Source organism: Ahaetulla prasina, chromosome 3, assembly GCF_028640845.1.
Source record: "Ahaetulla prasina isolate Xishuangbanna chromosome 3, ASM2864084v1, whole genome shotgun sequence".
Taxonomy (NCBI): Eukaryota; Metazoa; Chordata; class Lepidosauria; order Squamata; family Colubridae; genus Ahaetulla; species Ahaetulla prasina.
Window position 1 is genome coordinate 134,647,043 of NC_080541.1, and position 13,459 is coordinate 134,660,501.

The window sequence follows — 13,459 nt, forward strand, 5'->3', positions numbered from 1 at the left end:
TTCAAGAATAGGTCTGGCAAATGTTTTGTATGCTCTAGTTAGTAGTGTAGAGTTTTTAGAAAAGAAGCTGCGTAAAATTAGGTTTACAACTCTTAGGGCCTTTTTTGCTAAAGAATATTGAGAAACGGTTACAGAAACAAGTGCAGAAGCTTTCTATAAAGCCTAGGAAAAGAGTTAGAAAAGGCTCAGACTGACTCTCCCTAACTTAGGGGGATGTAAAAAGGAATGAAAACTTATCAGCTAAAATTTCTGGTCCCCCCAGAATGTTATTGTCTTGGAGTCCTGTTCATAACATTAAGCCACTTGTCATCAAGTGTCCAGTCAGAAGCCAAGCCAATGAATTCTTTAGAATTCAGAGATGATACAACCACATCATGATGAAACGCCAAAAATGATTTTATGGATTTAAAAACAGTATGTTTAGTACATTTCATTCCATTCTGTGTCAAATAAAGTTTATGAAGGAATGTGGCATCAGTTTCTAAGATCTAGCTTAACTTTAATTGTTAATAAATAATTGTATAATTTCATACTGTTAAAAAGAAAAAACAAAACAAAGAAGAAACAAAACCTTGTACCTATTTGTTATTTTCCTATGCTATACATCAGAGTAGCAGAAACCCATTTGGCTGAATCTCCCTCTGATTCTGAGCATCAAGGTATATCAGGCTACCTCCAGAACAACCCAAGGAAGACTAGACTGCTTCTGGATCTTGGATTGGACTGTGAATTGGAGAGTTTACTGTATACCTCTGTTTCTTTACAAAATATATTACAAATTGTTTGGTGAAAAAAACATTTATTTATTTTTATTTTTTAAAGAACTCAGCACATCTATAAGCTAAAAATATTAATTACAATTATCTATTTTTATTGGGTTAAAATGGCCTGCTGACTGATAATTCAGATTAATCAAATGTTTACAAATGAAATGTATATTAAAGAAAATGAAAATTCCTCATTCTAGATGTATCTTCCTTAAAGATAGTCTATAGACTTGTTTTTAAATGTTCACTTTTTCCCAGTTGGTAAAATTTGGTTTTTACAAAGTAGACTTTTAGGTTAAGATACATTGTTGATAGCTATAGACAATACACTTTAATGTGATCAAATTTTAGGAGAATGATAAATGATTTTTGACATTCATCTTCTGGTTCAAAGAATGGTGTACACGTTCTGCTGTTCATTTAGTTAGATCTGTAAAATACAATGAAGAAATAAATTTGCATCTCTACATTTATATAATTCTTTTTTAAACTGATAGATCTTGATCTGCAAGCAAAATGCAGTCTCTGATAACTTTATGATATTAAATTGATTCCATGCATGGGCAAGAAGGCTCTGAAATGGCAGCATCTCAATTTGTTAAATCAATTACTTAAAATTATTCAAGTGACTAAAAAATTGTAGACCATTTTGTCACTGGGCAACGTTCTCTCTCTCTCTCTCCCTCATTCTCTCTCTCTTTCTCTCTCTCTCTTTCTTTCTTTAAAGAAATTATTTTTTACAATAACATGTAACAAATTCAAAGAATGTTTATTAACCATCCTTGATATTTTAGGATATCAACTGTGGCAGTCAGAATGATCCCAAAGCCCAAGATTTTAAAAACAGGAGTGGGAAAGTAGATGTTACCAAACTTTAATTCATCCTCACAGGGGATAAACTTCAGAAAAGATGGAATACAAATGCAATGAATAAATAAACTCCCATTATTCTCAGACAACACAGTCCAATAGAAGGATACTGGGAGCTGTAGTCCAACAATACCAAGAAAGCAGCCATTTTGTCATTACACATACACTACATTGATTAGAAAGAAGCTGCAGTACAGAAATAATTGGTATTTGATTGTAAATCTTGATAGAAATTGGTATTTTACTACTCCTATTTGTATTAATTGTAATTTCAAAGGGAAGCCCCATGATACAATAAGATTCCTGTGATCTAAATAAAATTGCTTCCATTCAGAGCAATGGGAAAGAAGTATTACAGGGATAATACTTCAACAAGTAATGGGGCAGGGAGGAAAAAACATCTGCCATTTCACGTCTTGTTGCTGAATCCTGGAAGATTCTAAGGCCAGGAGATTCCTCTGTACTGGGGCTGAAATGAGTGGAATCTCTACTTTAAACCCAGTGGGCTATTTTCACTGATTTCATTTATTCCATTTGCATTGATATTGAAATATTCTCCTCCCTTTCAACTTGCATATGTGTGTTTACATATTGATTTATAAATATCTGTCAGAAACTACAGGACCAGAACAAAAAATAAAATTAACTGAATTAGTAACCATTGATAATCATTCGTTACATGTAAAATAAGGTATCCTATGAAATATTTCCAAGCTTAGAATGAATGTAAAAGTAGATTGAAAGAAGAAGACCTTCTGAAATGAATTGGATGAGATAGATTATCCATTACTAAATGTAATTCTATTGAATTCAAGAAACTACTAGATCCAACCTAAGAATTACTTGCTTCCTACTAAAAATTTTCATCGGCTAGGGTAAACCTCCTTCCCAGGCTGAAGGAAATCAACAACTGGCAGATGACCTGAACGTGTTTTACTGCAAGTTTGAAAGGAAACTACAGCCACCTATCTCCACAATCCCCATCTCAGACCACTAACAATAGCCAAACCTCCTACAACTGACCCCATCCCATCAGGTTCACAACCCCTAGTGATCACAGAAAAGGAAGTGCAAGACCTAATTCACAGACAAAAGCCAGGAAAAGCTCCAGGCCCACACAAGATAACTCCTTCTTGCTTAAAAGTCTATGCTGACTAATTGGCCCCCATCTTCACCCATACTTTCAATAAATCACTAGAGATGTGCTATGTTCCTTCTTGCTTCAAACGCTCTACTATCATCCCAGTGCTGAAGAAGCCCACCATCAAGGAACTGAATGACTACTGACCAGTTGCACTAACATCTGTAGTCATGAAACCTTTGAAAGGCTAATGCTGTCCCACTTGAAAACCATCACGGATCCACTCTAAGACCCCTTGCAATTTGCATACTGAGCAAATAGATCAACAGATGATGCTGTTAATATGGCTCTGCACTACATCCTACAACATCTTGAATCTCCACCTATGCAAGGATCCTGTCGTGTCCCACTCCTCCGCTGATGGCCGGGTCAGGGAAATCCGAATCAGGCTTGCCTGTGCAGCTCTGCCCAAAGTCCTAGCAAAGTCCTCAGAGCAGGCAGGAGACCAGTAAGTGACTTCAGCAAGATAAGTTCGACTTTGCCTGACTCAGAGACTGCCAGAAAGCAGATCCTTTATATAGGCCATGGGGTGTGGCTCCATGACTCAGCACTCATTAAGGCCTGCCCCTCCCTTCCTTCTGTTGCCTCTGCCTATCCAATCTTCTGATGCGAGGGTCACTCCAATCAGCAGCTGTTGGAAGTAAACTTTCCTCAGGCTCACATGCTGTGGAGGAGTGGGAGGGATCTAGCTGCTCCGTTTGCCTGGGCATGGAGCCAGGGCTGGGGCCGGGGGATGCCCCCTCCTCTTCAGCTTGTCTGGGCATGGAGGCAGGACTGGGGCTGGGAGGCATACATTCCTCCGTGTTCGGGAGCAGATAAGAAGGCCCCGGCTGCTGTGAGAGCGGACAAGACACAACAGATCCTCTTTGTAGACTTTAGTTCAGCATTTAATACTATCATTCCAGACACTCTTCTAACTAAGCTAAACCAGCTACAAGCTGAACAGACTTGTAAGTGAATCACAAGCTTCCTAACAAACAGGAAGCAGCAGGTGAAGCTAAGCAGAATCACATCAGATACCTGTACAATTAGCACAGCCCCCCCCCAAGGCTGTGTGCTCTCCCCACTTCTCTTCTCTCTGTATACCAATGACTGCATCTCTAACGATCCATATGTCACCAGATGACACAACAGTGATCAGTCTCATGCGAGACAATGATGAATCCGCATACAGACAGGAGGTTGAACGACTAGCCTTGAGGTGCAACCGGAACAATCTGGAACTGAACACACTCAAAACCGTAAAAATGGTGGTAGACTTTAGGAGAAACCCTTCCATACTTCCACTTCTCTCAATACTAGACAACACAGTATCAACAGTAGAAACCTTCAAATTTCTAGGTTCTACCATATCGCAAGATCTAAAATGGACAGCTAACATCAAAAATGTCATCAAAAAAGGACAACAAAGAATCTTCTTTCTGCGCCAACTCAGAAAACTCAAACTGCCCAAGGAGTTGCTGATCCAGTTCTACAGAGGAATCATTGAGTCTGTCATCTGCCATCACTCTGCTAAACACATAATTCCCTCAACAATGTCAAACTATTGACTAAATCTGCACTACTATTAATCTTCTTATCGTTCCCATCACCCATCTCCTTCCACTTATGACTTTATGACTGTATCCTTATGATTTATACTGATATTGATTGTTTCCTGATTACTTAATTATAGTCTATGACTATCATTAAATGTTGTATCATTAAGTGTTAAATTTGTACCCTATGACTATCATTAAGTGTTGTAAGTGTTGCATATGCACCAAGACAAATTCCTTGTGTGTCCAATCACACTTGACCAATAAATTCTATTCTATTCTAATTGAAATTCTTTCATTGAGGACAATATAATCAATGAAAATAGGCCACTGAGGTTAAATTAAGAGTTTTCATTCATTTCAGGGCTAGGATACAGGGATCTCCTGTTCTTTATCTTAGGATTTGCCAGGATTCAGCAATAGACCAGAAGAGATGAAATGATGGGTGATGTTTGTGTCCCATGCCTCAGTGTTTTTAAGTAACATTCCCCTCAAAGTGCTTCTATCCCATTGCTCTGAACAGAAGGAACTTTATTTAGGTCACAAGAATCTTAAGAATTAGATTGACTTCTAAATTGATTTAGAAGACTTGCCAAAGATTGAGTTGCCTTAGAATCCATTATATCCACAATTTAGCTCCAGACTTTGGCCTTTTAAATATTTAAGTGATTTTTTTAATGCATAGATATAGATATATAGGTATATAGATACGGACAAGGGAAAGAAATGTTAATATTGGTTAATATTGGTTAACATAATAATTAATAATTAATTAATTAATTAATTAATTGGTTAACATAATAATTGGTTAATATAATATTAACCAATTAATATTGGTTAATATTGGTGAATTAAAGTATTTTTCTGAAAATATACTTACAGGAATGCAATACGGATAGTCAAATTTCCCATCCACACAATTAACTCTTAATGATCTGGTATTTGGATGTTGTTTATAGCCTATTAAACATACAAATTCCACTGTATTTCCATCCTCAGAATATATTTTATCCCCATATCTCCACTTCAGCCTTATATTGTGTTCTCTCATATCTTCTTTACTTACTGTACAAGCCGCTGAAAAAGGACACAAATCAGATGACATGTAGAAAGTTTTACATTGAGGAATTCATTTGATAAAGCAATTAGTTTTGGTTAGAAATTCTAAGTTGCAATAGGCTAAAATGATTAGAGATCTATGTAAATGGATCCCCCCTTATTTTATTTTGTCTCTCAAGAACTAATTATCAGTCATGAACTAAAACTCTTTTAAGCAAGACAATGTTACATGTGTAAAAGGAAGAAGAAAAACCTTTTAATCCCCTTCTTCCAAATTTCCTCATACTGAATATCTGGAGAAGACCAAGTTCAGGCAACTTCTCTTACAATGTCACCTCATATCTTCTTTTTCAGTGTTGACTAAACTGGGTAGATATGATTAAGTCAACAGAGTCTTCATCCATACTTAGCTTATTTAAAAAATAATAGTTCCCTAGAGATTCAACTAATACTATAATTTAAAAAAAGCCCTAGTGGATTGTTGGGAAACATGACTTTTTGTAATTTTTGTTCAAGGAGTGATTGTTGATTGATTAATTGATTGATTGATGGCTTGATGATGATAATGGAGGGCCCTGTGTTCTGATCTGTGAAATACTAAGAAAAAGAAAATCTACATACTGAACTCAAGTAAACTAAAATCTGAATTTTCACAAGTTCTTTTCAATCATGCCACTGACTAAAAAACTGTCTGTTATGAAACGTACCTTAAGGAAAGCAGAATTTCACAGGAAGTTTTAACAAAATGAGGACAACATTTGTAAATGACAAAAGTTTTTGTACAATTCTCCATTATGAAGCAGTTTCTCCCTGAGAAAGTTACTTTATCTTGGTTCATAATACTACCACTTCTAATTCAATTACAAGGAAGTAAAATATCTTCTGGCACTAACATACTGACATAACAAGCTCTGATGTCATGAAATTTATAACATTCCCATAATACAATATTTCTCTATAAAGAATAAATTTAAAAAGATTTATAGATATTACTTATACCTCTACATGTTGGTGTTTGTGACCAACGACCCTTTTGACAAGTCACGTTTGGAGAACCTTCTATTGTATAGAAATTTTGGCACTGATAAATTACACGTTCAGAATGTAAATAGATTGGCTTGGATAAGTCTGTAATGTCTCCATTCTCCACGTGAGGTGGCCGTCCACAGTTTTCCCCAATATCTATAACAGATACAGAATCTATTGAGCAACACTCCTCATGATTACAAATATATCTTATAAATTCTATTGTATGTTTGTTGATTTAGGAAAAGTTTATGACAAAAGGAATAGGCTTGAAATTATGGAATATTTTGTGTAGAGAGTTGGTTGCTGAATACAATAACAGAGGTATTAGAAAGATATGAAGCAAGCATGACAATCAAGGGAATACTTAACTAAGACATGGATACAACACACACATACCCGGTGCATAATTATTATATATTCCTTTATAAAAGTATAATGAGCACTAATAAGGAAGCCTGCATTGGCTGGGGATATGAATGTGAATATAATTTCATTTATGGGTGAAGTCACAATGTTGGCTGAGAATGTAAATGATTTGAATGAACGTTAGACATGTGAACGGTGCAAATGATTAAATGATTAAAAAAAATAAGCAAATAGGTCAATCTACATATCTTGGTAGTATGATGACTATAGGTGTGAAAACAGATGGAGAAGTTAAGGTAAGTAATATATGTAATATATATGAGATTTTTAAAATGACAACTAGTTTTATGTCCTATGATATCATAGGACTGAGAAGGAGAGGCTAATTGTGAAATAGAAATCCATGTTTGTGCTCCAAAAGACACATACTCTTCCAAATAAGAAAAAATTTCTAGCTATAAAATGAATTGAATAGAGATATAGAAGCAGAAATTCAAAATTTTGCAGAAGAGGGACAGTGTTAATGAAAATATATTCTGCTTTCACAGTTCAACAGGGACATTAAATTTTATAATTCTAGCAACAAAATATTGAAAAAGACTGATAGAACCTTTTCAAAATAACATGAAAGAGACAGTGAAGTAAAAGCAAATTCATTTCCAAGTCTAACTTCAGTTCTACATAGTGAAGATCTGCAGATAAATACCTGTACAATTTGGTGTTTGTGTCCAACCATTCTTCGAACATGTAATGAAAGGAGATCGAAGATGAGTATAACCTGTGTTGCATCGATACTGCACCTTCTCCCGGGGCAAATACTTTTCCTTTATTTCACCAATAATCTGACCATTTTGAATTTCAGGGGGAGAAGAACATCTTACATCTAAAATGGAAATAAAAAATGGTCCCATTCAAACAAAATGCACTTGGTTTTCCTAAAGCAAACATCTGAAAACATGCTCCCACTTTTGAAACCAAAACTGTCAACACACATCATATAGCACAGAAAATACAAGTGTGATGCTGCAGGCTTGAGGCTGCTTCCCTTTGAGGTGAGGAGAGTGTGAGGCTGCAGTCAGAGGAAACTCCTCTTCCTCCTACAGAACCTGTTTCTACTCATCTTGAAGAAATGAAACTGGGTGCTTTCAATCAATACTGTCGTGATAACTCATCAGCCATAGATTAATGGCAGTGTTGTGTTTGTGTAAATAATTTTATCTGAAACTTCTTTTGTAGGATGATTGTTAACTTGGAGGGTGGGAGAACTTGTATACAATCTCTTTTCTAATTTTGTTTGTAAAAGCTAAATAAGAATACAACATTGATACATAGTGGTAATTGTGTATTAGAGCAATTCTGAAATGCTCTATTGAAAACTGGATTATCCCGCAAGAAATTCAAATCCTTCTATGAACTATATGCCAAAAAGTATTTATTGAACCTCTGCATGATGAACTATTCTGGCCTTTTCCCTTCCAATCAGTCTGTCATGAAGCTGCATATCAGAGCAATGGATGCAACTGTGATCTTATACCCTAGGCTGTGAGGGTGATGGTTTCAACATCCTTTTTTGATGTTTGGAAACCATCAGATCTGGATGAGAGAGAACACATAAAGGTTGCTTAGTCCGTTCAGCTGCTTTACTATTTTTACAGTTGATTATACTGTGGATGTTTTATTGTGGATGTTATTTGGTTTTTGTACTCTATATAACTTGCTAACAGTCTCTAGATTGTGATCAGGTAGAAGTGGAGGAAAAATAACTACGCAGACAAGCTTGATCATTCAAGGTAGGCAAGGCAACCACAGGTGATATTTCCAGACACAAACACTGTACTAATCTAAAATCTGTCCCTCATGCTGGGTTTCCATGACCTCACATAGACTGGATATCTAGGCTGACACCCCCACCCTCCGATTAGGAAATGCTGTAGCAGAGGAAATACTACCAAGAGTATTGAGCTGCATTTCTTCTTGAACAGAAAAGAAGACATTTTGAATTGGAGGAAGTTCAGCTTCATCCTGTCTCCCAGCTCGCAGCGTCTCCCCCCTCTAGAGCTCAAGATACCAGTTACCATTGGCAAGAGTCTCCCATTCCTTTCTAATGATTCTTAATAATATTTCATTTCAGATTTTTTTAAAATGTACTCTCCATGTGAATTTTGTGAATCTCAGCAAAAATATAGACCATGCATTCCTACCTACACATCTTGGCAAGCGCGACCAGTTATTTTGTCTACATGTTACAACAGCTGATCCAGATATTTCAAAACCATCATTGCACCGATAATTTATTTTCTCGCCATTCATGTACTTCTTCATTGTATCCCCAGTAATTTCAGCATTTTCAACTATAGGGGATGTGGGACACGTTGCATCTAAATGGATGAGGATACAAGATTTCAATTTTCTGAAGTGATTCAAGAGAGATAGAATAGAGGCCAAAAATAAATTATGAGAAAATATATCATCAACATTAGGCCACCTAAGTCAAAAATTGTTCACATGCTGATCAGTTCCAATAATGCTTCCATTGGTTAATTTAATCTAGCCTTCTTTGCCCACACAATGTAAAGAATCATTCAGTCTCTGGAACAACAAATGCCTGTTTGTCTGAGTCTGCATAGATTGAAAGAGTAAGAGAGCAAGTTTGGCCTCTTTCCTTTAAGCATCGCTTTTCAACAATGTTGCTTCAAAAACGATTTCCTTGAGAAGTTCAAAAATAAAATTACTATACCTTTAGAAGTGAAGGCTGTTACACATTGTCCTCTTCTACATATTTTTTTAGTAGATTCTTTAGTATCAAATCCATGATTGCATATATAATTTATTATTTTTCCAGAATCATTTTGTTCTCTAACTATATTTCAAAATTACACTAATTCTTATTTTTTAAAAAAGCAACAATGTCATACAAGCTTGATTAACTGATAGAAGAAAATGATTACTGCTGTTTTCCCTAGCATTGTCTTTCAACTTTAGAACTTATAGTGTCATTACTTTCTTAATACCTTAAGTCAGATCTGTATTTAAATGAATAGCAATTGCTTTGGGATAAATGGCATCTCCCCATGTGTTTTTAATTTTTACCCATTTTCCATTAAAAACTCTGCACAAATATTTGTGTTGTATTGGATGTTGTGCCATCCATGTCAGTATTGGCATAACAGAAGTGATGGGATGGTTTGCAAAGCAATAAAAAATAAGAATAGAAAAACATTTAAAATGGATAAACATTAAATTTAATAGAGATTGAGTAAAACTAGGAACCAGTACATAAGCATCACAGGGGTGGAATCTTCTTTCTTAGTCTTCCAGTCATTTCCAGTGTAAAGTGCCCTATCATGGCCCCAAGCCAATTGGCTAAACCAGGTTTTGAGGCAAATCCAGAAGGCCTAGAGCAGGGTATCAAACTTGATTTCATTGAGGGCCACATCAGGGGTTTTGTTTGACCTCGGAGGGCAGGAGGTAGTGGTGGGGCACGGCTGGGTGTGGTGGGGGTGGCTGGGTGTGGGCATGGGCATGGTGGGCGTGAACAGATACTAAACAAATGGTAGTAAGTCAGGGTCTCCTATTATTCTTGAGTTGTAGCATACACTCATACCCTTTGACTCACAGAGCTGTTTGCAGATATTTTCAGATGAAGTTGAAGGAAATAATTACCTGGATTTTCTAACTAATCTTTTATAATTCCAAAGAGGATTTTGTGTTTGTGATAGTAACTGCTACATTTCACTCTCAAATCTTTCACTCTCAAATATTGTTCAACTATAAAAGACTCTTAGATTCCTTTCCTTAAGAGAAGTAATAAAATTTCATGGGGGGAGTGGTAAGGCATTACTGTAGTAAATTAAATTTTACTTTTTAAAACCTCCTTATGGCTTCAGTTAGTCCTTCTAATTCAGCCTTTCTTCAGGGTTTTGAGTGCTTGGGCTGCCTTCTCACAACTCACTGGAGCAATGAAGAAGGGTTGGTGATACCATTCAAAAGGTAGATCATACATCTTACCATATAACCACACATTACATTGTGTGAGCCCCTCTGTGGTCTGTTTTTTGCTGGCAGAGTGCTGCAGGAGGTTGAGGAGGCCAACAATGGATCATGTGCGAGCCCCATGTGCCTCCCCACCATGGCCTGTCTCCAGCTGGCAGATGCACCACAGGCCAATCCTTTGATATTTCCAGGTAAGCAGCCTGTGGGCCGGATTCTGCCCATGGGCCTTGAGTTTGGCACCACTGGCCTAAAAGGTGAAGGTGTATCTCACCTACAGCAGCAAGATTTTCCAGATGGTGGAGACATGGCAGAGAAAAATCATTTACTAGATCCTACTAGCAACTGAGGAAGTCTGCAGTGCTGCCCTTTTGCCAGAGTGAGTCGGGTGGGCCAATCGCATTGGGGTAAAATAGTCCCCTGTGCCATGAAGGCCATTAAATATGATATCTAACATATTAAATTGGACCTGGAAGCAAACCAGCAACTAGTGCAACTCATGTAACAGAAATGTTACATGTGCCATTGAGCAGGCATTTTGAGGCTACAAGAACCCACAAGTTGTACATAGGATTTGTCTGGGGCAGTGCAATCCCATCCAGAACTGAAGATTTTAAATTCCTAGATCTGCGAGACATGGCCAACGTTGCAAACGAGACAGTCGCACACCACGACAGCTCCGGGGTATGCACCGAAATCCCCCCCCCCGATATGGGGGTCAGTTCTGGACCATAACTGCTTTGAAGGAGCAGCGAAGAATGGGGGAGCCGCCGGAGCAAACAGGGAGATTACAAACTCCCTGCAACTCTGGTCTTTTTCCCCCAACCCAGCAAGAGGAGGAAATGCAACCGCCATCAGTTGCTACAAAATCGGGACAGCCACAAGATTGGGCAGGAGGATGAAGCACAAATAGAAACAGATTATTGAAGTCGGGTAAATTGTCACCAGCTCATGAAGAAACTTTATTTTAAAATTGGCACAAGCTTTAAAAAAATATTGAATTAGCGGCTAAATGTACTGGAAAGTGAAAATGGAAAGAATTAATTTAAAGAATACCCAAACTCTGATAAGAGAGGGCTTGGAACCGAAGTCAAGAGCCCTACTTAAATAAGAAAGGAAAACAAATACCTTCTAATTAAGCAATTGTTTTGAGATCCCTGGAAGTTTTGATGGACTATTTAGGATACAAAAGAAACAAGAAAAGGGGGTTAAAGGGAATATATTGGTTTTAACGGAACACCTCAAATCCCCCTACCACCTGCAATTTGGGATTAGAAGAAATTAAAAAAAATTATTATAAGATTTTGAAAAAGAAAAATAAGCAGAGACAAAGGGAAGGTGTGGTTTATTACAACAGAAATAAAATGGACACTCTGTTAATTGTGACTGTAATTCAAAAAAGATATTTAAAGACAGAGAAAAAATGAAAGAAAGAAATTGTCTTTTCAAGCCTAAGATAACTCTAATGTGATTCTAAGACACAGCTAAGCAAAGATTTTGGACTAGAAAATTGACTTTTATGCTCTAAAACATCTAAGAATAAGAAGAAACTTAATTGTCACCTAAAATGGCTACTTAGTTATTTGTGGTTTGCAATTGTATCACAGAGTGACATCTAGAGGCAGAGGAAGAAATGTAAGAGTCGAATAGGTTTTTATAACTATTCCCATGAAGATGGATATGTTGGAGTGATCGCATGACAGTTTTAAGAAAGGATCTTGGATGGCTGCCCTTAGACTAAAGAACTAAATAGAGAATTGTGTTATTTAAGCAAGAATATAAGTGACAATTATGGAATAAAAGACTCTGGATCTAAATTAGAGATAGCAGTGTTCCAATATCTCAGGGGCTGCCACAGAGAAGTGGGAGTTGTTCTCCAAAGCACCTGAGGGTAGAACAAGAAGCAATGGGTAGAAACTGATCAAGGAAAGAAGCAACTTAGAACTAAGGAGAAATTTCCTGACAGTTAGAACAATTAATAAGTGGAACGACTTGCCTGCAGAAGTTGTGAATGCTCCAACACTGGAAATTTTTAAGAAAATGTTGGATAACCATCTGTCTGAGATGATGTAAGGTTTCCTGCCTGGGCAGGGGGTTGGACTAGAAGGCCTCCAAGGTCCCTTCCAACTCTGTTGTTGTTGTTGTTGTTGTTGTTGTTGTTGTTGTTGTTGTTATTATTATTATTATTATTATTCAAGAATAAGAAGAAATTTAATTGTTATTCAAAATGGTTATTTTGCTATTTGTGATTAATGATTCCTAGAGACAGAGGAAGAATGCAAGAATCAAATAATTTTTGTGATCTCAGGACTATTCCCATGAAGATGGATATTTATTTTTATTTATTTATTTATTTTATTTGATTTTTATACCGCCCTTCTCCCGAAGGACTCAGGGCGGTGTACAGGCATAATAAAACCAACAATACAATATACAAGTTTAAAATACGATTTAAAAAACTTATTTTAAATTAGCCCCATGATTAAAATTTACCATGCTAAAAAACCCCGTTTAAAATTAATAAATTTACAATTAAAATCCCAATTTAAGCCAGCCCCGCGCGGATAAAAAGATGAGTCTTGAGTTCGCGACGAAATGTCCGAAGGTCGGGTATTTGGCGTAAACCCGGGGGAAGCTCGTTCCAGAGTGTGGGAGCCCCCACAGAGAAGGCCCTTCCCCTGGGGGCCGCCAGCCGACAT

General features: G+C 36.9%; 1 protein-coding gene across 7 annotated transcripts in view; it reads right to left on the reverse strand.

Moving 5' to 3' along the window:
• Window positions 1–788: 788 nt before the first annotated feature.
• The window catches only part of LOC131194826 (complement factor H-like), a 117,088-nt gene continuing 104,417 nt past the window's right edge, over window positions 789–13,459 (reverse strand). For 6 of the 7 annotated variants that reach the window (XM_058176307.1, XM_058176309.1, XM_058176313.1 and 3 more), the window contains 5 exons: window positions 8,972–9,148; window positions 7,477–7,653; window positions 6,375–6,557; window positions 5,197–5,393; window positions 789–1,197 (listed from right to left, as the gene is read on the reverse strand). In XM_058176307.1, coding sequence (XP_058032290.1) covers window positions 1,192–1,197; window positions 5,197–5,393; window positions 6,375–6,557; window positions 7,477–7,653; window positions 8,972–9,148 — 740 coding nt within the window. In that variant the 3' untranslated portion in view covers window positions 789–1,191. The remainder of the gene's footprint in view (window positions 1,198–5,196; window positions 5,394–6,374; window positions 6,558–7,476; window positions 7,654–8,971; window positions 9,149–13,459) is intronic. The other variant, XM_058176308.1, reaches the window with a different exon arrangement.